Source organism: Pyrus communis, chromosome 14 (genome assembly GCF_963583255.1).
Source record: "Pyrus communis chromosome 14, drPyrComm1.1, whole genome shotgun sequence".
NCBI lineage: Eukaryota > Viridiplantae > Streptophyta > Magnoliopsida > Rosales > Rosaceae > Pyrus > Pyrus communis.
In genome coordinates, this window is record NC_084816.1 from 1,444,251 (window position 1) to 1,467,714 (window position 23,464).

Genomic DNA, 23,464 nt, shown 5'->3' on the forward strand with positions numbered 1-23,464 from the left:
CTGACATATTTTTTTTTTAACTTTAATTTTAACTAATTACCCTCATGGACTTTTATAATTGACCCATTTCTCCCCTAACATTAGATTTTGGAAATTTTCATCCAATTTTTCATCCATCTTGGTTACGTGCTTGACAAATGTCAATTGTCTAAGGGAAAAAAAGTAATTTTATCTCTAATGTGGACAACATATTATTTTCTTCTTCTCCTGTTCTGCTAGTTCACTCCTTACACTTTTTGTTTGAACTTTATCCCCAATGTGGACAAATATGAATTTTCTCAATAGTCTTGCTTTTTCAGCAAAATGTGGGGTTGTGATGCCATTTCATTAACATTACTTATGACTTAATTTGCATGATTCCCTCGATTCACCTATTTCATTCAAGACTCAAATTCAAATCAGAAAAGTAAGTGCTCATCTAAACAAATTCACTGCAGTGTTCAACCTTCTTTAAAGGAATTTGTGTAATAACCCGTCCCGGGATTTACGTAGGAAAATAGGTATTTTTGTATTTTCACTAAGTTTGGGGATACCTTCCTTTTTAAAATTGTTTTTGAGCCTTAATTGGTGAGCCCAAGGGGGCGTACCCCCTGTTTTTGTTCCCCGTTCCTTTCCCTTTCCCTTTCTTTTCTTCTTTTTCTGAAAAGTCTTCTCTTATCTTTCTTCCCGTGCTCTCTCTCCTTTCTCCTCCTCTCGGTGCTCCTTCCTCCGACAAGAACACACACACACACACCCATGCCCACACCTATAACTCTTTTCTAACCCCGTGGTTGTGTTTTGGACGTCAAACCACGAAGAAACCACCTCGGAGACATTTCTCTAGTTTTCCGGCGAGCACCGCACATTTCGAGGCAATTTCCGGCCAAACCACGGCGAGTTGGCCGGCGTGCGAGGTATCAATCTCTTCGTCTCGCTGAGTACTACAACTTTCCTTTTTGTTTCACCTAATTTTATTGAGTATTGAAGAAGTTATACTCATTTGAATCTTACCCAATTTCCGGCGGACACCCGTGGCTTCCAGGCTGTTTTCCGGCCAACTCCGACCACAATGACGGGAACCAAGGGTATATTTCGATTCCTTACCTTCGGGGCTTCAATTTGGTATATTGAATGACATGTGTTGGTTGAGTTTTGAGCTCCAACGGAGCTTGGGAATTCTCCGGCCGAATTCCGGCGTCCTTCTCCGGCGCACCCAGGCCTTCGGGCCGTTCTTCACCCTCACACGGGCCTTAGGCCTGTTTGGTCTCTGGCCCAAAACCCTAACTCTTCCTTTTTATTTTTATTTTGTTTCATTTTAAAAACCCAAAAGGCCTTAGGGCCTTGGTTGTAGCCCAAACCCATTTCCCTTGTAAATTAGGCCTTAGGGCCGTGTGAACCAAGCCCAAAACCCTTTTTAATTGGGCCATTGGGCCGTGAGGTTAAAGCCCAAACCCAACCCACCTAAAACCTAAACCCAATTATCCTAACCCAAACCCTTTAACCCAATCCGGATCCAAGCCCAAACCCATTGACCCGTGACCCGTGACCCTGACCCGTTGACTTGACCCGTTGACCCTGACCCGTTGACTGAGTCAACGGTCAGCGTTGACTTTGACTTGACCGGTCAACGTTGAATTTGACCGTTGACTTTTTGGGTTTTCGTGCGGGACCCCTCCTAGGCTAATTTCGACGTTCTGAACCCGTTTTCGATGTTCGTTTTCCCAAATTCAATCGTTTGAGTAGAGTTTGACTAAATGTACCTTTTATGTGCTTAGGGGCGTTTAATTGTGGCGTTTCTGTCTTCGCTAGTGGCGTGGCTCTTCGACGGCGAAGTACTGTGAGTGGATCCCTTCTAAAAATGCATGTTTTAATGGTAGAATTGCATACACAGAAAAGCATGACTTTACGATTATGTTTTATGAACGTTTTACGAGATAACATGCTTACTGAGGCTAGTTTGAATTATTACTATTTTTCCTATAACCCATGTTCTTATAGCATATCTGATGGATGACGATATGATATTTAGAACATGTTTAGAACACCTCTTTATAGTATAAATGATGGATGCCTTTATACTATGAAGTTGATTTTCAATATATGTATGTTCACTGGTTTTGTACTTACCTAGTGGTCATTTCCGCTACGGGACGTAGGGATAGATCCGGTCCGTCCCGGGCGACGGTTTGGTGTTGGCATAGGGCCTGGAGTGTGTTTTTCTCTGACTGTCTGCTCAGAGACGGGGAGCCGGCAAGGGGCCTGAAGTGCATTTTCCTCTGACTGTGTGCTCAGAGACGGGGAGCCGGCATGGGGCCTGAAGTGTTATATTGAACATTCACTAGTGATTACTATTTTATGCGAATGATGATTTGAGATCTTGCACGACATGCTAGGTTTCGGAAAACCTATGTTTATCATTATATATATGTGTTTTCATAAAACCTGGGGGTTAGTACGTTGATAACTGTTTTATTATATATATATCAACTTGGTCCACTCATGTTTGTTTTGCGCCCCCTTCAGGACTTAGAATCGAGGCATACAATCCCGACGTCCAGACACTTCCGCATCGGCATCTTCTAGTCCTCTCGGTGTAGGACCCACTCTTTTATTTCATTCAATTTTATATTATTTTCTTTAGTGTTCTAGATTAGAGGTGTGCTCTGAACACGGTCCTTATTTGCATATTAATTATTCTTTTATATTTATAAACCTTATTTATTCCTTGTTTTCAGCATTTGCACTCAATTAATGGCTTTCGTCACCTTCGGGTGTCGGCCAGCACGTGCCTATCCTGGTATTCGGGGAATATCGGGGTCGGGGCGTGTCAATTTGGACAGCAAATTCCGAACTAATTAATGCCTGGAAAAATTCAAAAAGAACTTGGACAACAAATTCCAAGCATATTTTGACTTTTGTTCTTCTGTTGCTTTAAAGGAACTTGGATGGCAAATGTATGCTATTGAATGCGCATATACTGTGGAACCCCAAATTTCAACATCTACAATTGCTCTTTCAACGAAAAATTATAAAGGACTCTGAATTCTGAACTACAAATTTCAAGATTTTGAGTTTTCTTTAATCAAATAACAAAGAAACAGACACTTAAATTATTGAACTCATAATGACAATGGATTCGGTGGGAATGAAACTTCAACAGTTCCTTCTAGCATCTGCGTGACTTTCTTCATCATCGGTCTCAGTGACGGGTCCTCTGAATGCACCACATTGCAATCATATCTTGACGTCTTCCATTGCCTCACCGTCCTTGTCCAGTAGCAAATTCAGCTTCTTTTGCATATTGAAATCATATGTTGAAGGAGATCGAGCTTAGAAAGGAATGTTGACTCTGTCAATATTGTAAATAATTTCTTCCTTATTTGTAAATGATTTAGCTTGATAGTAGGAACCATTTTAGGATGCTTTTGTAACTATAAGTTTGTGGCTTTGCCCCTTGAATAGTAAGAAAACAATTACATATTAGTTTCTTACATGGTATCAGAGCATTGATCTGGGCATTAAACAAAACACAACAAAACCCTAGCCGACCTCCATGGCAGAAGACAAACCATCAGGCACGGCTTCGGGAACCAAGTGGGACAATCCCAATCACCAACTATACCTTCATCATTCAGACCAACCCGGTGCTATTCTTGTGCCGCAACCCTTGGTCGAAGATAATTACAGCACATGGAAACAATCCATGACTATGGCCTTAACGGTCAAGAACAAAATCGGACTCGTAGACGGTTCGATCGAGGAGTCGAGTGGAAAGGATCCAAATGAATGGCAGCAATGGAATCGGTGCAATAATTTGGTCCAGACTTGGCTGCTAGGGTCGATGTCGAAAGACATCGCCAGCAGCGTGATTAATTGCACGAATGCGAGGCAGATGTGGCTGGACCTGCAGGGGAGATTCTCACATGTGAACGTGGTTCAACTGTTCAATATTGAGAACGAGATTCATGATTATGTGCAGGGAAGTATGACCGTGGGATCTTACTTCACGAAGTTGAAAGGACTATGGGATGCACGTGATGCTTTGTGCACCTTTCCGATATGCACCTGCGGATCGATCAAAGAAGTGGCTGCATATTTGGATACGCAGAAGACCATGAAGTTCCTCATGGGTCTCAATGAATCATATGCAAGTGTTCGCAGCAACACTTTGCTGCAAGATCCCCTACCCACAGTGAACAAGGCGTACTCCCTAGTACTGCGGCATGAGAAGCAATCGGAAGTGACAACGGGTAAAGCTCAGGCACAACCAGATGCGGCCGTGTTTGCTGTGAAGAATTCGAGTCATGCATCCGAAGGAGAAAAGGGTGAGTTGAAATGCACCAAGTGCAACAAAACGAACCATATTGCCAAGAATTGCCGTGCACATCTAAAATGCACATTTTGTGGCTGGAAGGGTCACACAATCGAATATTGTCGCAAGAAGAAGGCAGCAGCTGAGGCCGAGTTTGGTGCGGTGATTTCCAAAAGGAACCAAGCAGAAAGGAAGGAGATGCAATTTCCATTTACCGCGGAAGAGTGCAAACAAATATTGAGTGTGCTGCAAAACAGGTCCTCCTCTGCTAATCATGTTGGTAATTCTACAACCCATGAAGCGCTTTCAGGTAAAGCCTTTTCACTCAACTCTAATGGCAAACAGAGTACTTGGATTTTAGACAGTTGCTGCACGGACCATATGATTTATGATCCCAACCTGTTTTCTACCTCAAGGCCAGTCACTAATCACACGGTGGAATTGCCAAATGGGTCCGTGGCACAAGTCACCCATATTGGTACAGTTGCCTTGTCCCCCAATTTGATCCTTGAAAACGTTTTATGTGTCCCGTATTTCAAATTGAATTTGGTTTCAATTAGCAAGTTAGCCAATTCATCTTGCATCACTATTTTTCTGAACCAATTTTGTATCATACAGGACCTACGTTCGGGGATGATGATTGGGACAGGAATTGAACGGGAGGGCCTCTACTATCTCGATAGAACCAAGAAAGGAACATGCAATCAGGCACGACAGTCCACACCAGTCCTTTGGCACCAACGTCTTGGCCATCCATCCACCAGAATTCTTCCATTATTCTCTTTTTCCAATTTTAAACATGCTTCTTGTGATACCGACAAGTGTGCAATTTGTCCTTTGGCTAAACAAACAAAACTTCCTTTTCCTTCAAGTTCAATTACTACTCATTCTAGTTTTGATTTAATTCACATTGACATCTGGGGTGGTTATAAAGTTGCTTCCATTTCAGGTGCCAAATACTTTCTTACCATTGTTGATGATTACACTAGATGCACATGGATTTATCTTATGCAAACACAAATCTGATGCTAGGACTCTTCTAGTTAATTTCATCAATATGATTGCCACTCAATTTGATTCCAAAATTAAGATCATACATAGTGACAATGGCCCTGAATTCAAACTTGGAAGTTTTTATGCCGATAAAGGAATCATGCATCAAACTAGTTGTATCAACACACCACAACAAAATGGGGTTGCTGAACGAAAACATAGACACTTGTTAAATATGGCACGTGCCTTGCTTATTCAGGCCGGGCTTCCAAATCGTTTTTGGGGGGATGCCATTCTCACATCTGCATACCTTATAAATCGCACACCCATTCCTCTTCTTGATGGACAAACTCTGTATGAAGAGTTGTTTCACAAACCCCCCAGTTATTCACATTTACGTGTTTTTGGTTGCTTGTGTTTTACTTCTACCCATGCACAACATCGTTCGAAATTTGATCCACGAGCATCCCGGTGTGTTTTTCTAGGATATCCTTATGGTCAGAAAGGATATCGCGTTTTTGATCTCAGTCAACAAAAGGTACTTGTTTCTCGTGATGTGAGTTTCTTTGAAAATGTGTTTCCTTTTCTACTTCCTCCACAATCCGCTGCGTCCTCACATACTCACCATTTACCCAATATTGACCCATTCTTACATTTTGACATGGACTCCCTCTCTGCAGCCCATCTACCTTCCCCCATTGCTGGGCCAACCCCACCCACCGGCCCACCTGACCCCACTTTACTCCACACACCCAATGCCGACCTCACCCTCTCCGAAACCCATCTGACCTCTCCCTCACGTGCAGCTGCTCCTTCCCTGATACCACCTCTTTCTCCACCGACACCCATCCATTCCCCATCTCCGTCGCCCACACCTACTACCCCCGCTCCGGTCGCCTGCATACTTGCAGGACTTTCAACTCGAGACTAGCCTCCCATCACGGACCGTCCCTGCGTCATCCACGAATTTGGTCACCCGTTCAGGTACGCCTCATCCACTTTCTTCGTTCTTGACTTATGATCGACTCTCTCACCCTCACAAAACATATATAGCCCAACTTACTCTTCTTAAAGAACCTACGAGTTTTTCTCAGGCAGTCCAAATCCCAGAATGTCGTGCTGCCATGAAATCTGAGATTGATGCACTACAGACTAATGGGACTTGGAGCTTGGTGTCGTTGCCACCTCATAAACGGTCGATCGGCTGTAAGTGGGTGTATAAAGTGAAATTGAAGGCTGATGGAACGGTCGAACGCTACAAGGCCCGCTTAGTGGCCAAGGGATACAGTCAAGTTGAAGGAGTTGATTACCGGGAAACCTTTGCCCCCGTTGCCAAAATGGTGACTGTTCGTGTCCTCCTTAGTGTGGCTTCTCTGCGTGGCTGGCATCTCCACCAGCTGGATGTGAACAACGCGTTTTTGAATGGCAACCTTGATGAGGAGGTGTTCATGTCCTTGCCTCCTGGTTTCGGACGAAAGGGGGAGACTAAGGTCTGTCAATTGCACAAGTCATTGTATGGCTTAAAATAGGCATCTAGGCAATGGTTTATCAAGCTGTCTACTGCCCTCAAAGTCGCGGGATTCCAACAGTCACGATCCGACTATTCTCTGTTCGTCCGAAATTGTCAAGGTAACTTTCTAGCATTGCTTGTATATGTTGATGACGTCATACTAGCAGGATACAATTTAGAGGATATAGAGAACACGAAATTGTTCTTGGCCAATCAATTCAAGCTTAAAGATTTGGGGCAGCTGAAATATTTCCTCGGCATCGAAGTTGCCAGGTCACGGCATGGAATCAGTTTGTCGCAACGTAAGTATGCCTTGGAAATTTTGGATGATGCTGGATTTTTAGGTGTCAAACCTTCTCGGTTCCCTATGGAACAGAATTTATCACTCACACAGTTTGATGGAAAGTTATTAGATGATGCTTCGGCATACAGACGAATGGTTGGGAGGTTGATATATTTGACCATAACTAGGCCGGACTTGACTTATGCCGTACATGTACTGAGCCAGTTCATGGATAAGCCACGACAACCACATCTGGAAGCAGCTCATAAAGTGCTTAAGTATATCAAGCAAACGTCGGGTCAAGGTATCCTGCTATCATCTACAGGGTCACTCCAATTGCGGGCATTCTGTGATGCCGATTGGGCACGTTGTAAGGACACAAGGAGATCAATCACGGGATATTGCATTTTGCTTGGGCAATCTCCAGTTTCTTGGAAGACTAAGAAACAAACCACGGTATCTCGTTCAAGTGCGGAGGCTGAGTATCGTTCCATGGCTACCACTTGCTGCGAAGTCACATGGTTGAAGAACATTCTGAACGATTTGGGAGTTGATCACAGACAGCCTGTAACCTTGTTTTGTGACAATCAGGCAGCTATACACATAGCATCGAATCCGGTGTTTCATGAGAGAACCAAACACATAGAGATAGATTGCCATCTGGTGCGAGAGAAAATTCAAGAAGGGATGATTCGAGCAGCTCATATTCGAACTGCAAATCAGCCGGCCGATTTGTTCACTAAGCCATTAAGCTCGACACAGTTTGAAGTGCTACTTGGCAAGTTGGGTGTCATAAATATACACTCCAACTTAAGGGGGAGTGTTGAAGGAGATCGAGCTTAGAAAGGAATGTTGACTCTGTCAATATTGTAAATAATTTCTTCCTTATTTGTAAATGATTTAGCTTGATAGTAGGAACCATTTTAGGATGCTTTTGTAACTATAAGTTTGTGGCTTTGCCCCTTGAATAGTAAGAAAACAATTACATATCAGTTTCTTACACATATGCCCAATAAGCTAGTATCAGCTGATCTACATTATCCACATGTTCCTCAAAATTCTTCCTCCAACAAATAATTTCTAGTAACAAGATGTCATAGCTGTAAACATCCACCTTCACTGTGATAGGCATGTTTTTGAACCTGTGAGGATGTGAAGGTAAAAGAGTGCCACATTAGTAAAAAAAAGAAACCTTGCAAGAGCTTATAAGAGGTTGGGCTACTTCCTATAATGTCAATTAGTTTTATGACGAAACCTCAACTTTTTGATAATATTCATGTGAATGTGGATTCTGCCATGAGTGATCTTGATTATATTCAAAATTGTAACGAGCTGTCCCCAAATATCACAATTTTTATAATATTAATGTGTGAATTTACAAAAATGCCATTCAAGGCAAAAACGTTGACTTATTGAACACATTGTCGTGTCACGTAAGATCCGTTTCCCTGGTGTATTTTTGTAACACTCATTGCTACAAGTGTGTTGGCGCAATTGGAATCGGATTTGGAGTTACGATGAATGTCTTACGAAATTTGAAATGTAAGGGCATTTTGGTAATTCGCCAAGCTGAGATATTTTCTACCTTGGTCCACTCCCGGAGTGACACGTGGTGATTGTTTCCTCTCCCCTATTCCTTCCTTCTCTCTCTCCCCCTTTTTCCTTCTCTTCCTCCTTGTCTCTCCACGGGAAACAGTATTCCTCACCTCTCTTCTCTGTAACTCTCTTCCTCTCCATTCTCGAGTACTACACACACACACACACACACACACACACACACACATATACAAACATACAATAGCACACGATGACTTCACTACCATCACTCTTCCTCCCTCAAATTTCCTTAGCTCTCTCTCTTCGTCTAACTTCTCAAGGGAGCACAGTGGCATCACCTTGCCGTACTCTGGCGAGCTTCTTGAATTTCTGACCAAGGTAAACCCTTGGAACCCCATAGATTGTGTTTAGCAATTGGATTAGGGTAGTTTAGGAGTTAACCATGCGTGTGGATGCAGGAAACACTTCGGGAGAAACCTTCTCAAGTTTCTGGCGATAATCCGTGCATTCCAGGCTGTTTTCCGACCAAGATCGAGGAACCCAAAGGTATGGTTCGATTCCTTGTCTCTTGGGCTTCAATTTCATATATTAGGTTGCAAGGTTTGGTTGAGATTTGAGCTCAATCGGAGCTTGAGAATATTCCCGGCCAAGAATCCAGCCTTCTCATTCGTGAAGTCTTACAGTCCATGATCTGGATCGGGTCAAGCATGACCCGTGATCTAAACTGGCCCAACCCAGCTGTTGGGCCTAATCCAACAACCCATCAGCCTTAACCAAATACAGCCCAAACCCTTAGGCCATGTAACCTAGGCTCATGGCCTATTAACCCTAACTCGGCCCAACCCATTAACCCAAACCCAGCTTCTTGGGCTAACGCGTGGCCTGCGCGTGGGGGCACGTCACGACTGGCGTGTGGAGCACACGCTCTTTCGCCGAAGGTATAGTGCTCCGCCACTGTCCAGGGCAACGCCAGCGACTCATCTTGGCAAGTGGCAGCGCTTGCAGTGGCACGTGGCCTTCCGGGCTGCCGCCATAAGGAGGCAGGTGGGGGAACCCAAGGTCCCTTATTAAGTTTTTCGACGTGCCGAATCCGAATTCGGTGTTCATTTTTTGAAATTCTGTCGTTTTGGTAGAGTTTTGCTAAATGGCCTCTATATGTGTTAGGTGCGTCGGTGGGAAGTGGCACCATACTCGCTAGCTCAAGCGGCTTCCGGGCAATAAAATATCTGTGAGTGGACCCCTTCTAAACTTACATATTTTTATAAAAATGTTAGCCTAGCATGTATTACATATTTCTTGATTTGAGTATGTTTTATATATTGTTTTACAAATTTCTATATTTAAGGGTTACGGAGAACTTATGAATTATTTAAATTACTTTTAAGGAGATATTAAGGATTTAGCGAATTTACATTTTACTAAAGGTTATGAATTATTGGGTTTTCGTTTATGAACCTCTATGCATTTACGATTATGATTATTTGGATTTACGAATATGATTTATTTTATGGATTTATGAATATGTCCTATCATGGATTGATGAGATAAGGCTTTGAGCTTTGGATTTGATTTGAGTTTTTGAGGTATATTTTCGGTGCTTATCTAGCGGGCACATCCACACAACACGGGTATGTAGATGTCTATGGCCATAAGATACAGTCGAGGAGATTTATGTATATACCTCTTCTTCGGCGTAACCCTGAGTCGTACAGCTTCACTTTCGGGTAATGGACCATGGTTTTCTTCACTAGCGTAACCCAGTGTCATACAGCTTCACCTTCGGGTGATGGACAGGTATTGCCTTCGGGTGAATGAAGAGTTGATGATATTGATGTTATACCCCTAGCTTCACTAGCCCGAGGCTAGTGTCGGTGTGTGATGTTATATATCCTCTTTTTCGGTGTAACTCGGAGTCGTACAACTTCACCTTTGGGTGATGGACCATGGTTTCTTCACTAGCATAACCCAATGTCATACAGCTTCACCTTCAAGTGATAGACAGGTACAGCCTTTGGGCAACTATGTTACCCCTAGAAAGTGCAGTATTGATGAGATTTGCGGATTTGCCTTCAAGCGGCTATACTACTATTTATGAGCACTGTTTTTACGCATTGGTTTTACGAATGATTTCATGGCATGCTAGGGTTTTCTGAAAAACATATTATGTAGTATTATATATGTTTTCAAAACAGGGGGTTAGTATGTTCATGAATAAAATGGTTCTCTTATTATTATTAGTATTAATATAAATTATGGTCCACTCACCTTTTTTGCTTTGCGCCCCCTTAGGATTTAGATTTGAGGCACACAATCCTGACGTCGCCAGAAAACCGAGGAAGGTCTCCCCGAGTTGAGTTATGCATTAGATTGTCACCAAAACATGTATACAACTCAAAAATCGAATCAAAATGTCAAAGAGGAAGAGATCGAAGGTCCTTACCGAAAAGATTTGAGAGCCAGAGTTCTCCATCCTCTGTTTCTCCGATTTAAGTGTGGGCCCGAGGGTTTAGTTCAAATTTTTGGTTTCAGGGAGAGAGATGGGATGAACTGGGGGTGATGGTGATGTGGTTCGCTGGCAAGGTGAGTGGTGGTGGTGGTGCAGCGGTGCACATAGAGGAGTGAGAGAGCTAAAATAATGTATAAGAGAGAGAGCTGAGAGAGTAGAGAGAGAGAAAAGTCATGGGAGAGAAATGAAAGGGAGAGAGTTCCAGAAGATTAAGGACCAATCTGTGGGTCCCACGTGGCACACAACCCCAATACAACATGTGTTTCAAATGAAAATTTACCACAATACCCTTGCCGTTTTAAGCTTTGTAAAATCTTCGTTATAATTCCAAATTATGTTCCACTTGCGCCCATGCATTCGTAGCGATGAGTACTACAATGATACGCCAAAGAAACGAATCTTACATGACATGACAAGGCGGTTAGCAAAAGTCAACGTTTTTACCTCGAAGGGCATTTTCGTAAATTCATGCATTAAAATTATAAAAACCGAAATATTTGAGGGTGGGTCGTTACACTATCTCAAACTGGATTAATTCTAGTGACTAGGATGGATGCCTTAGAATAAAATAAGTTGTACTAAGTTAGTGAAACATTTAATGCAATGTCAGACTAAGAAGCAAAATAATGAAATAGCTATAAATGTCGGAAAGAAATGGGGGCTTTTGAGCTCTCAAATACACAGAGTGAAAGAAACTCTACTAAGACTTTTTGCAACACAACAGCAGATCTTTGAAATTAGAAAATTGGAAAAATCCCAGATGAAAAGTTCACTGCTTGGGTCCCAAAGATCAAAAGAGAGAGTTGTGCTTGGAAACCCGTAAATCGATCCAATTCTCCTCCAGAACTTTGCAATTCGTTTTTACCTTCGAACCTCAATCTTCGATGCCAGCCTTCGAACTTTGACTTTTGGACTTTTAGCCCTCTTCATTGAAGATGGCCTTCTAGCCAGGCCTTTGGTCGATGTGAATCCCATCTAATCCCATTAAAGCTAACCCGTGCGAATAACAAACACGAAACTAGACTAATTTTTAACCCAGTCTAGTCCAGTGAAGACTAACGACTGCTAACAAATGCAACCTCTAATTCCTAGAAGTCTATGTCTGTTGTATTATTTAATTTGTTATCTACTCCTAAAGTCAAAAATCCAAGACTAAAACATTAAAGAATCTTTAGACGACTTTGAAGCCATTAATATATTGCACACAAAATCATAATATGTGTATACACACATATGTACGCCATAGGAACATGTGGAGTAAATAAGCTTGCAGCTTCTTAATACGCGTATGCTGTATATGTCTACATACATACGCTTGGATGAAAAAAGCTGTGAGTAATCTAAATCCAAGATGGGTCATCCAATTTCTCATGGCTTCCTTCTCATCCTCTTAGTTTCTTCCATTATATCTACAAAGCATGCATGCGATCTAGCCGAACGTAACGCTCTCTCTTCCTTGTCAATCACTCAGTCTTCCCCTCCATTAAACTGGACTGCTTCAGTTGATTATTGCCAATGGGAAGGCATCACTTGTGATCAGGGAGGTCGGATCATCCGATTGCAGTTGCCATCCAAAGGCCTCAAAGGAGGTATGTTTCTCTCATCGCTCAAAAACCTGACACATCTTTCGCACCTCAACCTCTCCCACAATCTGCTTTCCGGTCCTGCGGATGCTGGGCTCTTTTTGTCCTTGACTCGTCTTGAGATCCTTGATTTGAGTTTTAACCTTCTCTCAGGCCAAATATCATCCTCAATCTGTTTTAATTCTTCTTTGGTTCGAGTCTTGGATTTCTTCGACAATGATTTCAAGGGCTCGATTCCTCTCGCACTAGGAAATTGTTCCAAATTGGAAGTCTTTCGTGCAGGCTTTAATACTCTCTCCGGGTTCCTTCCTAGTGATAACTACAATGCTCAAACACTTCAAGAATTTCATTACCTTACAATAAGATTTTCGGCTCCATTGGTGAAAACATTCTAAACCTTACCAATCTCAGAATCATGGACCTCTCCTTTAATCAGGTGAGTGGCATACTTCCCCTCTATATTGGGAAGCTCTCCAAATTAGAGCTCATGCTGCTTCACTACAACAATCTAGAAGGTCCGCTGTCCCTATCATTGTTGAATTGCACAAACCTTATTGAACTAAATCTGGGCTTCAACCGTTTTAGTGGGAATATCTCCACACTTGATTTCTCGAGACTTACTCAACTTAGTAAACTCGATTTTGTATATAATACGTTCACTGGTATCTTTCCAATAAGCCTTTATTCATGCAAGTCCCTCAAAGCACTTCGACTGGCTACAAATGATCTTGAAGGGCAAATACAACCTGAGATTCTTTCATTGAAATCCTTGTCCCTTCCTTTCGCTTTCTGAAAACAGATTCACCAACATTACAGGGGCAATGAAAATACTAATGCATTTCAAAAGTCTTAGGGTACTCCTCCTTTCTAAAACTTTTCAAGGTGAAGAAATGCCGGACAGGAATATCATTGTTGATCCTGGGTTACATAATCTCTGTGTTTTCAGTTTATATAGCTGTCACTTGACAGGTCAAGTACCTGCGTGGATCTCAAAGCTCACGAAACTGGGAGTCCTGGATTTGTCTTTTAACAGACTCACTGGTTCAATACCTGGTTGGTTGGGGAATCTTCCAAGTCTTTTCTTTGTACGGTTGAATAATAACTTGATTTCAGGTGAATTTCCGAATGAGCTTTGCAGAATACAAGCATTAGTATGGCAACATGCTCCAAATCAAACAGCCCAGGGTTATCATTTTGAGTTTTCCATCTACTTCCTACGCGATGATAATTCATCTTTACATTCTTCACACTACAAGTATCTATCCAACATGCCAAGAGCAATCTCACTCAAGAACAACAGTCTAAGTGGAAATATACCCCTCGAGATTGGCCGAGATTGGCCAATTGCAATATCTTCAAAAATTGGATCTTAGCGTCAACAACTTCTCCGGCAATATTCCAAACCAAATATCAAACCTCAAAAACTTGGAGACATTAGACCTCTCAAGAAATCATCTATCTGGCGGAATCCCAGCATCACTGTCAAGTTTTAATTTCTTGGCTTCATTTAGTGTTGCATACAATAATCTAGAAGGATCGATACCAACCGGCACACAGCTCCAAGGCTTCGGTGCCACCGCCTTTGAGAGTAACCCTGGACTTTGTGGCTCCCCGCTTCTAAACGAGTGCGGACAGATGAATACAAGTAATAATACAACTGAGAACATGGAAGATGTACAAGGCAATGGGAATGAAATTCCATGGTTTCATATTTCTGTGGCTCTTGGTTTCATTGTAGGATTTTTAGGAGTTTGTGGCCCTTTAGCTTTGAGCCGGTCATGGCAATATGCATATTTCCAGTTTCTCGCCAATGTTAAAGATCACTTTGTGTGGTAATCAAGTGTATTTTTCTTTGAGAAATAAAAGATATATTAATTATCCACATATAGCTGGTGCATGGCAACAATCTAACTTTCCTAAAGTTTGGACTAGAAACCATATTAGACGAGTTTCAATGTAATTAACGTCATATGTAAAATTCTACCATTCAATGACTTCGGGTTTTGTCAGGATCGACTACTCTACTTTTGAGCATAATCACTTGTAAGTTCAGTTGCAGTCCGTATAAACTTCCTACACTAGCTAGCATTCTTGTATGAAAACTTAAACAAGAACCAGGAAGTTTTGCCAGATCAATTTAGGGAATGTGTGTATTTACTTTTTCAGGTATATGATGAACTAGTTTTCAAGATGCCTACTTTACTTTTTCATTCCTTGTGCATTAGTAATAATGAAACGTTAAAATAATAATAATAATGTCGTTAATGTAAACACACTTTGAATACCCATTTCTCATAAGTAAACATGCCTTTAAAGTTTCCGTTGCCCCCGGAAAAATTCTCTTCTTCAGGTTTGACGGCATTGTAAGAAATCAGAATATAAACCCTTTAACCCGGTAAAACAGTTTAAGGGCAGATCAATTAATTCCAAAGTTCCATGACATTAGTCCTATGTACCTCATAATTAAGGTCTCTTGTTTCTTATTTTATTCACAGTGCCATTTCTAAATGCAAAAGACTAAAACATTAAAAAAATAAAGACGACTTTGAAGTTGTTGCAGACAAAAGCATAACTTATACACCATAGGAAACATGTGGAAGTGTGTGGTGGTGGGCAAGAAACTTGCAGCTTAACAATATTTTTCTTTCTGATGCTTCTTCTTAGAGGTGCTTCTAGTCCTTGCTTCCAGAAGATGTCTAAACAAACAATGATTGAGTCATATTTTAGAAGATCATTATGTATAAAAAAAAAAATATTAATTAATATGTTATGTAGAACCTAAATGAATTTTTTTATAATGAATTATTTTGTAAATTTAGTTAATTGTTCATTTAACACGTTATCCCTAAGTTGAGACCAGCCAAAATATAATTTAATTGAAATTATTAATGTATCGGGTATAAAGTTATCGAGGTTCTATTGTACATATACATGTGTTTAGTATATTTTTACTTCAACTGTCTTAGAAAATAGTGTGTTAGGGGGTAATATATCCGTTTAAAATCAGCCCTCAATTCTTAGGAAATTCATCTCCAACACTCACTATGAAAGATTCTATCAATTTTTTGCAGTTTTGCTTCAAAGACTTGTTTATAGAATGCATGTCACATCCCAGCCCGGGATCCACTCCCCTACATCCTCGTTGGCACACTTCCGGTCAGAAATACCAAATTGTCACATCCCGGGCCTGCTCCACCACCGTAGCAGGACATTGTCCGCTTTGGGCCCCGACTACGCCCTCATGGTTTTGTTTCTGGGAACTCACACGAGAACTTCCCAGTGGATCACCCATCATGGGAGTGCCCTCGCGCGCTACTTGAGTTCCCATGGAACCCGAAGTCAGTGAGCTCCCAAAAGGTCTCGTGCTAGGTAGGGATGATAATATACATATAAGGATCACTCTCCTAAACGATGTGGGATCTTACAACGCAAACAGAAAAAGAAAAAATGGAGAAAAATACATGTCTTTTGCCGACACACTATGAACTATCTGGCTGACAAAAAATGTTTCGATGTCTAGGAAAACAAATGATAATTGCTATCACTTTGGTTGAGCATATAATTCTGAAGGATTTGGTGGGGCGGGGACTTCAACAGTTCCTTCAAGCATCTGCATGACATTCTTCGTGGTCGGTCGTCGTGATGGATCCCCTTGAATGCACCAAAATTTTGTAACAGTTCATATACTTTAAAAAAATCACCAAAATTTCATATCGTATTTAGTTAAATATGCATAGCCTTCCGAAGGCCTGGAAAAATTATTTTATACGCTTAAAATAGATAAGATCTTGTGAAATTTTGGTATATTTATTGAGAAATAAATTTTGTTTGATGACAAATTTGCCTGTTTGAATTATCTTGCAATTTGGGTGCAGTATTTTATTAGCAAACTCCTCCATCTTGTCAATGTTTTCTAGTTGCTTATATAATAGGGAAGCCACTTGGCCAGGTGATATTTTATTGTAGTCTTTTCTTTGAGCTTAATGCCCTTTTGTCAACAAAAAATAAATAAGACCCAAGAACCATAAACAAGTCAACAAACAATTTCTAAACAAGTTTGAAATCCAAGAATTATATACTAATTTATTCATACAAAACAACGAATAACAAATACTTGCTACCTAGCTCAACACTGAATCCCAATAGCTAAATAACGCAAAAAACTAGCAAAAATCAACCGCAAATCTTTACTAGCGGAATCAATGGAGTCAATGGACTTGGAGAAGGCATAAATGATCATCATCTCCATTGGCGTTTTCTTTGGCCTTTTTGGTTTTGGCTTTGGACAGTGCTGCTCCTCATCACCATACAAAGGGGAAAAGACTTGGCTGTTGAAGAATTCAGCATCAAGTCCTGCTTATATCTAATTTCGACTGGACACGTGTTCAAGTTTTAATTTTTTAATCAAAACTTGAATACGTATTCAACCGGGATTGGATGTAAGCAGGACCTGCTGCTGAATTTTCAGCAACCAAGTCTAGTTCATACAAAGGTAAGCTACTTCCTTCCGCAACTTTAGTTCCATAGTATAACTATGTTCGGCCCCTTCTACTTAGCCAGTCCTAGATTTTCTATCTTTTCTTTTTGCTTCTATTTGTCCTTGTTTTGGAGCTTCGCGATGCCACATTAGGGGAATTGTCGGTTGACTTCAGGTGGGGAATTTCGTCAGTCATCTTCTGTTCACCAGGAGGAACCGGCTACACGAACCTCGACTTGGGCTTCCAGAACGCCGACTTGGAAAACGAAGCTCTCCGGGAAGTGGGTACAGTTGGGATTTTCGGCTTCCCCCCTGCGGCGGCGTGGGACTCAGCTTTGGGATTTCTGGAGAAGCAGAGCCAGAGACTCGAGGCTCTGATGGTCCGTAAGCTCGAGATTTGAGTCACTGATTTCGTTACTGTCAGCTGTGTATTCTTCGCCGATCTGCATTACGACATCGTTTCTGCAGTAATGGTTGTACTAGCCTGCTAGGTGGGAGGGAAAGAAGAACATAGACTGTTCATCTTCGTTGTCTTTTTTGCTTGAGATGTGATATTCACACATCCTATTTTACTTCTGCATCTTTCTAATTTTCAGTCATCGGATCAGATGAATTAAAAGAGGTCAACGGACATAAATTAATAAGGGGTGTATAGGAAGTAATTTAGGATGTTTGAATAGCACATCCCTTCTCTTTTTTTTTTATTTTTTTTTTTTTATTTTTAGTTTTTCATTATGTAGAAAATAAATATAAAAATTTCATTATTTAAATATTTTTAATCTACATGATAATATTTAATTAAATTTGTGGATCTAGTTTTGTGTGATATCAGCACATAAGATAATTTTTGTACAGAAGTAAAACGGAAAAACTATATTGATTTACAATATCTATTTTCAGAAATTATATTTATCAACTTTCAATTTCAAGATCATTTTGAAGGGATTGATCAATTTCAATGATAATTTGTGATAAAAATCTTTAAAAATACACACAGATTTTTTCATACAACAACATTAGGGGTGGAAATTTGTGCCAATAAGGAGAGTCTACATCCACTTGTGTGGAGAGAAAAACCATATTACATACAAAAAGATCAAGTGACCAAGTCAAATACGGACATTCTAATCAAATCGATTTCACAAATAAAATTTAGAAAGTATAACCCTGGCCTATGTAGAAAGAAAAAAAACAACAATACAATAAAATAAAAAATAAAAACACTCACCACTACCAGAGCAAACATCAACAATAAAATGCTCATGTTACAATTCAGATAAAGAGCCAGGTTGATGGTATAAAATCAAACACACAAAAGTTTGATCTCTTGCAGTCAACTGTAATTGTGATCACTTAGATAGAACATATAATGAGGATGGATTTGGTGGGACTGAAACTTCAAGGTTTCCTTCAAGCATCGGTGTCACTTTGCTCATGGTCGGTCTTAGTGATGGATCCTCTTGAATGCACCAAAATGCGATCATCAGAAACAGTTCCATGTTCTTGATGTCCTGCTTGGCCTCATCATCATCATTCTTGATTAGCAGGTGCAGTTTCTTTTGCTCATAGCAACCATATGCCCAATCAGCTAGTATCATTTGTTCTTCATCCTGCACGTTTTCTTCATAATGCTTCCTGCAGCAAATAATCTCTAATAACAAAATGCCAAAGCTATAAACATCCGCCTTCACTGTGACGGGCAAGCTTTTGAACCATTCAGGAGCTACGTACCCTTTTGTTCCTCGAAATCTTGTAGTCGTACGAGTTTGGTCCATCTTCAATAGCTTGGCCACTCCAAAGTCGGCAATTCTTGCAGTGAAAGAGTCATCTAGAAGAATGTTTTGAGGCTTAATGTCACAATGTATGATTTGGCTGCTACACTCTTCATGCAAATACCGGAGCCCTCGTGCAGTTCCCAAGGCAATTTCTCTTCTTTGGTACCAGCTTGGCCTTGAATTTCCAAAGAGGAAGCTTGATAAGGATCCATTCGTCATAAACTCATACACAAGAATTCGGTGTTGTCCTTCATTGCAAAATCCTAGTAGCTTGACTAAATTTTTGTGACTTGTTCCCCCAATCATGCTCACTTCAGCCTTGAATTCGAAATCATTTTCTCTGACCATATTGTCCAATCTTTTGACAGCAACACCTTTCCCATTGTCAGATGCTAAAACTCCTTTGTAAACTGTTGCAAAACCGCCACGGCCTAGTTCTTCCTTGAATCCTTCTGTAGCTTCTTTTAACTCCATGTAAGTGAAGCGTTTTAGATTAAAGCCTTGAACAACTGGGTAAAGGTCACTCGTCTTTGCTTGCTTGGAGTACAAGCGAGAAAAAAACAAATAGGTTATTATAAAAATAATCAAATAGCTGATTATCAGCATGAGCGCTGATCCGACGAGGACTAAAGCTGAAATCTCTTTCTTTTTTCCGTATTTTGAAGTAGAATTGTCTGCTCCTACTTTGATGAGGGATTTCCATGCAGTACTGTTGTCATTCCTCCCATTCAAAAGGGGAATTCCCTTCTTATAACAGTCTTGCCGATCGTTGTTATAAATGGCAATGGCACAGAAACAGTCACCCAGACAACTCTTCTTGCACCAGTCCTCATCTACCGGCTGAAAATGCTCATAATCTCCATTAGGCCAATCTGTGTATGGCATCTCTGCCAACACAAAACCATGTGATTCTGGTGAGGATTCATCACAACTTTGGGGAATGAATTTTTGTTTGCATCCTTTGCGCTCATCGTTTACGTCAATGGAGGTGTAACCCTGCGGGCACCGACAAATAGTAGGTCCTTGATCATCATGTTCACATATGCTGTTGAACCCACATGGACCTGGGCCTCTGTCTTCTATTGCAATGCAAATATTTGGAGGTTGGAACCAAAAAGTGGACCAAGCCTTGGTCCCCGTTTCCACAAATGAGCCATTGCTTTTATGGTAGACATAGTGCCTGAAAACTCCATCAGAATCAAGAGTTGCTCTTTGGTAGTAATCTTTGACCGAAGCCATCTTGTCTGAATCTGATACTGTGTAAACTACGCTTCCATTTTTGTCTGTAAGCAAAATATAGCCAGACATGTTAAAGACAACCTGAAAGCCACTGCCCTCGGTTTTGGTGAACCAGTAAGCATAGTTGGGAGTATCCAATGGAAAATTCGTTGTATAAAGCACAAGATTTCCGTCGAACTGTAGGTTTAACTGGAATCTGCCCTTTGAGTAATTGGTTTCAGAATAGCTGGCGTAAAGTACGTTGCCTTGACTGAGAGTTTGTGTGGGGAGGATTGTATTAGTAGGATAATGAAAACTCTCCCACAGATTGATTGAATTTTTGTTGGCCAGGACGAAATTTCCAGTGTCAAGCATGGCTGCATAGGCAACCCCATTGGCAGCAGTCTGATCAGAAATGAATTGCTGATTACCCGTTTCAGAATCCTTGATAAAAAAGCCATCCACGGTGAACTCAACCGTGGATCCTTTTTGGAAAAGACTTCCATTAATAGCTGACCAGACGACAGTTTTTCCTGGTATTTTGTTGAACCAGATGGCGAGTAAGAAGCCACCATCATTTCCAATTCTTTGGAAACCGAAAGCAAATTCCTCAGAAGGTGAGAGCCATGCAGAGTCATCGTCCTGAGCAACGAGAGACGAGCCTAAAGATTTATTCTGGTAAGGTTGAGAAGTGGTGAAAAGTGGCAGATGTAGGAGGATAAGTAGAAAGCATAGAGAATATGTCAGTTCAAAAGCCATGGTACCAAGTGAAATGCATGAGCTAAGGCTGCGACAGTCTATATATGAACATTATTTTCATTGTATTATTCATGCTATTTTTCTAAATCCAATCCATTGAAAGCATCGAAACATCGTATCCATTGGAGTCATCGACATATCCGTATCCATTAGTCATCGACAATTGCATCAAATCATTTTCGTTGAATTATTTATGCTATTTTTCTAAATCCAATCCATTGAAAGCATCGAAACATCGTATCCACCAGAGTCATCGCTAATCTGACCAAATCATTTTCGGCTTCTTCTTTTTATAATTTTTCATGTCTTAACTTCCAATGTAACTGAAAGAACAACGTTATTCAAGTAATTTTATTTGACTTAACAGCAATCTGTTGTTTGTTGTTTAGTTTCCTTGTTTTTCAAAACATAAACGTTCTGCAGGCATGGTTTGGCTTTATCCGGATCATTCAACAAGTCCTTCTATTGTTTTAAAAAAAAAAAAATTTTAAGTTATCTCTGCCCGTGAATATATATGTGTTAGTGACACACCCCTATCCCACTATTTCTAAATACCAGGATAGGCACATGTTGGCCGACACCCGAGAGTGATAAAGTCATTTAATATGCATACAATTAATGACAGAAAGCGAACTCAAATAAAACATATGAATATAAAGAAATATGCAAATAAGGAAACATGTTCAAAGCATACAACTAATCAGAAATACTGCAAAAAGAATATTATAGAAGGGTACGATTACAAAGAAAAGGATCCTACACCGACAGGATTCGAAGATACCGATACGGGGATGCCACAATGCCGGGATTGTACACCTCGATTCTAATCCTGAAGGGGGTGCAAAACAAAAGTGTGAGTGGACCAAGGTTTATAATAATAATAATAAGAAAACCGCTTTCTTTCTGAATATACTAACCTCCTATTTTGAAAACACATATAGTACTATATAATAGGTTTTTCTCGAAACTCTACATGCTATGAAAATGTTCGTACGATAAAATCACCAAAGTACTCAAATAGGGGTATCATAGTCGTTCGAAGGCATAACCATCACCCGAAGGTGAAGCTATACGACTCTGGGTTACGCCAAAGAAGAAATATATCTACATAACACACCGACACTAGCCGTGGTGTGAAGTCTAGAATTGGTGTTTGGCTTTCCTTGTCAAATCTTGTAAATTGTTCCACACATGCTCTGGATAGATTTAGGATTCAATGTCACTTTTGCGATCTTGCTGCTGGAAATATTCTTTCAAGAGCTTAACTTCTTACATCAAAGGTTTGGTCATTCATATGCATTTCACGTCATTATTTCCAGTTCATTTTGTCTAGTGGTTCCGTCTAGTTAAAATTTCTTGCTGGTTTCCAGTTTGCTGGGCATACACATTAAGATAGCCCACATAGGTCAACTGACACCTTTTCCTTAAGTGATTTTTATCCCTAGATCTTTCTTGATTGTTTGTGGACATGACACGTGGCTTTTCTAGTCCCCTTCTTGTCTGAAATCTCAAGCCTTTTTATAAAGATCATGTTAGGGTTCATTTGGTTTTTGGGTTTGAGATTAGAAAAGTTTTTGAGAGCTTTATTTTCATCTCCATCTCTTAGCTCTCCTAGGAGCATCAAGCAAATTTTATGGGTAATTTCTTCATCGAATATTTCTAAATCTATTTTTGAAATTGCTTGCTTAAATTCATTTATACGCTCATTTGTTTTGGTTAGGAGTTTTGCATATTTAGAAAAGAGTTGATTTTAGCTTTGTGATACCTCTTGTATTCTTACTTGAAAACCCTAGCCACAAAACCACACTCATGCACTAAATCCCCCACATCATTTCATATTACAGCATCATTATTTTTGTGATTTTGATTTCTATTTTAGGTCAAGTTTTTCCAAGTTTCAAATTAGTGAACTGGCCTGTTTTTTGGATTCTCATTAGTTTCATCTTTCAAGTGTTTGACTAATGAAACTAACTAGCCATCGAATCCAGATTTGCATATCATTATATGCATACTTTGTGTGTTGGTCTCGGTGCCACAAGGTGAAGAGTTCAGGATAAGCTGCCATCTTGTGAAGACTGGAGACAACACTATTTCTGTGCCACAAAGTAATGAGCTCAGGAGGAGCTGCCATTTCATGAAGACTGAAGGAATCCATCTAATGTAAGGCAAGGTTGCACAAAGGTAAGGCAGCTCCATAGATAGGGATCTAAGAATTGAGCTTGTGTGGTTCGATTTAACCAACAGAGGAGAGAAAGAGATGAAGGGGAGATAGCGGGCTCAAAACTTTGTCCTTTGATTTTGTCGTACACTTAGGTAGTGAAGGGAGTGAGGTGGAGGTGGTTTGGTCGTGAGGCTCGCCAGAGTACGGCATGGTGGTGTGATGGAGCATGGTCTCTCTGTACTTACAGAAAGAGAGAGATGAGTAGGAGTTGAGAGAAAGAGAGAGTGTAAAGGTATAGAGAGAGAAGGAAAGTTGTGAGTGAGAGAGGTGAGAGATGTCCACGGGAAGAAG

The 23,464-nt window shown here is 40.6% G+C and overlaps 1 protein-coding gene, 1 long non-coding RNA gene and 1 pseudogene across 2 annotated transcripts in view; 2 read left to right on the top strand and 1 right to left on the bottom strand.

Moving 5' to 3' along the window:
• The first annotated feature begins 679 nt into the window (after positions 1-679).
• LOC137716207 (uncharacterized) overlaps positions 680-23,464 on the top strand; it is a 47,816-nt gene continuing 25,031 nt past the window's right edge. Inside the window, exons 1-3 of the long non-coding RNA XR_011065653.1 lie at positions 680-1,064; positions 1,755-1,816; positions 2,503-2,572. This is a non-coding gene — a long non-coding RNA (uncharacterized lncRNA). The remainder of the gene's footprint in view (positions 1,065-1,754; positions 1,817-2,502; positions 2,573-23,464) is intronic.
• On the top strand, positions 12,492-14,559 carry LOC137714951 (receptor-like protein 3; annotated as a pseudogene).
• On the bottom strand, positions 18,504-20,952 carry LOC137714741 (G-type lectin S-receptor-like serine/threonine-protein kinase LECRK2). Its single transcript, XM_068453875.1, has one exon. The coding sequence runs from the start codon at positions 20,950-20,952 to the stop codon at positions 18,550-18,552; it is 2,403 nt and encodes an 800-aa protein (XP_068309976.1). The 3' UTR covers positions 18,504-18,549.

What these genes read in the sequence shown, in the direction of transcription:
- LOC137714741 (XM_068453875.1), bottom strand. Translation starts at nt 20,952, where the DNA reads ATGGCTTTTGAACTGACATATTCTCTATGCTTTCTACTTATCCTCCTA.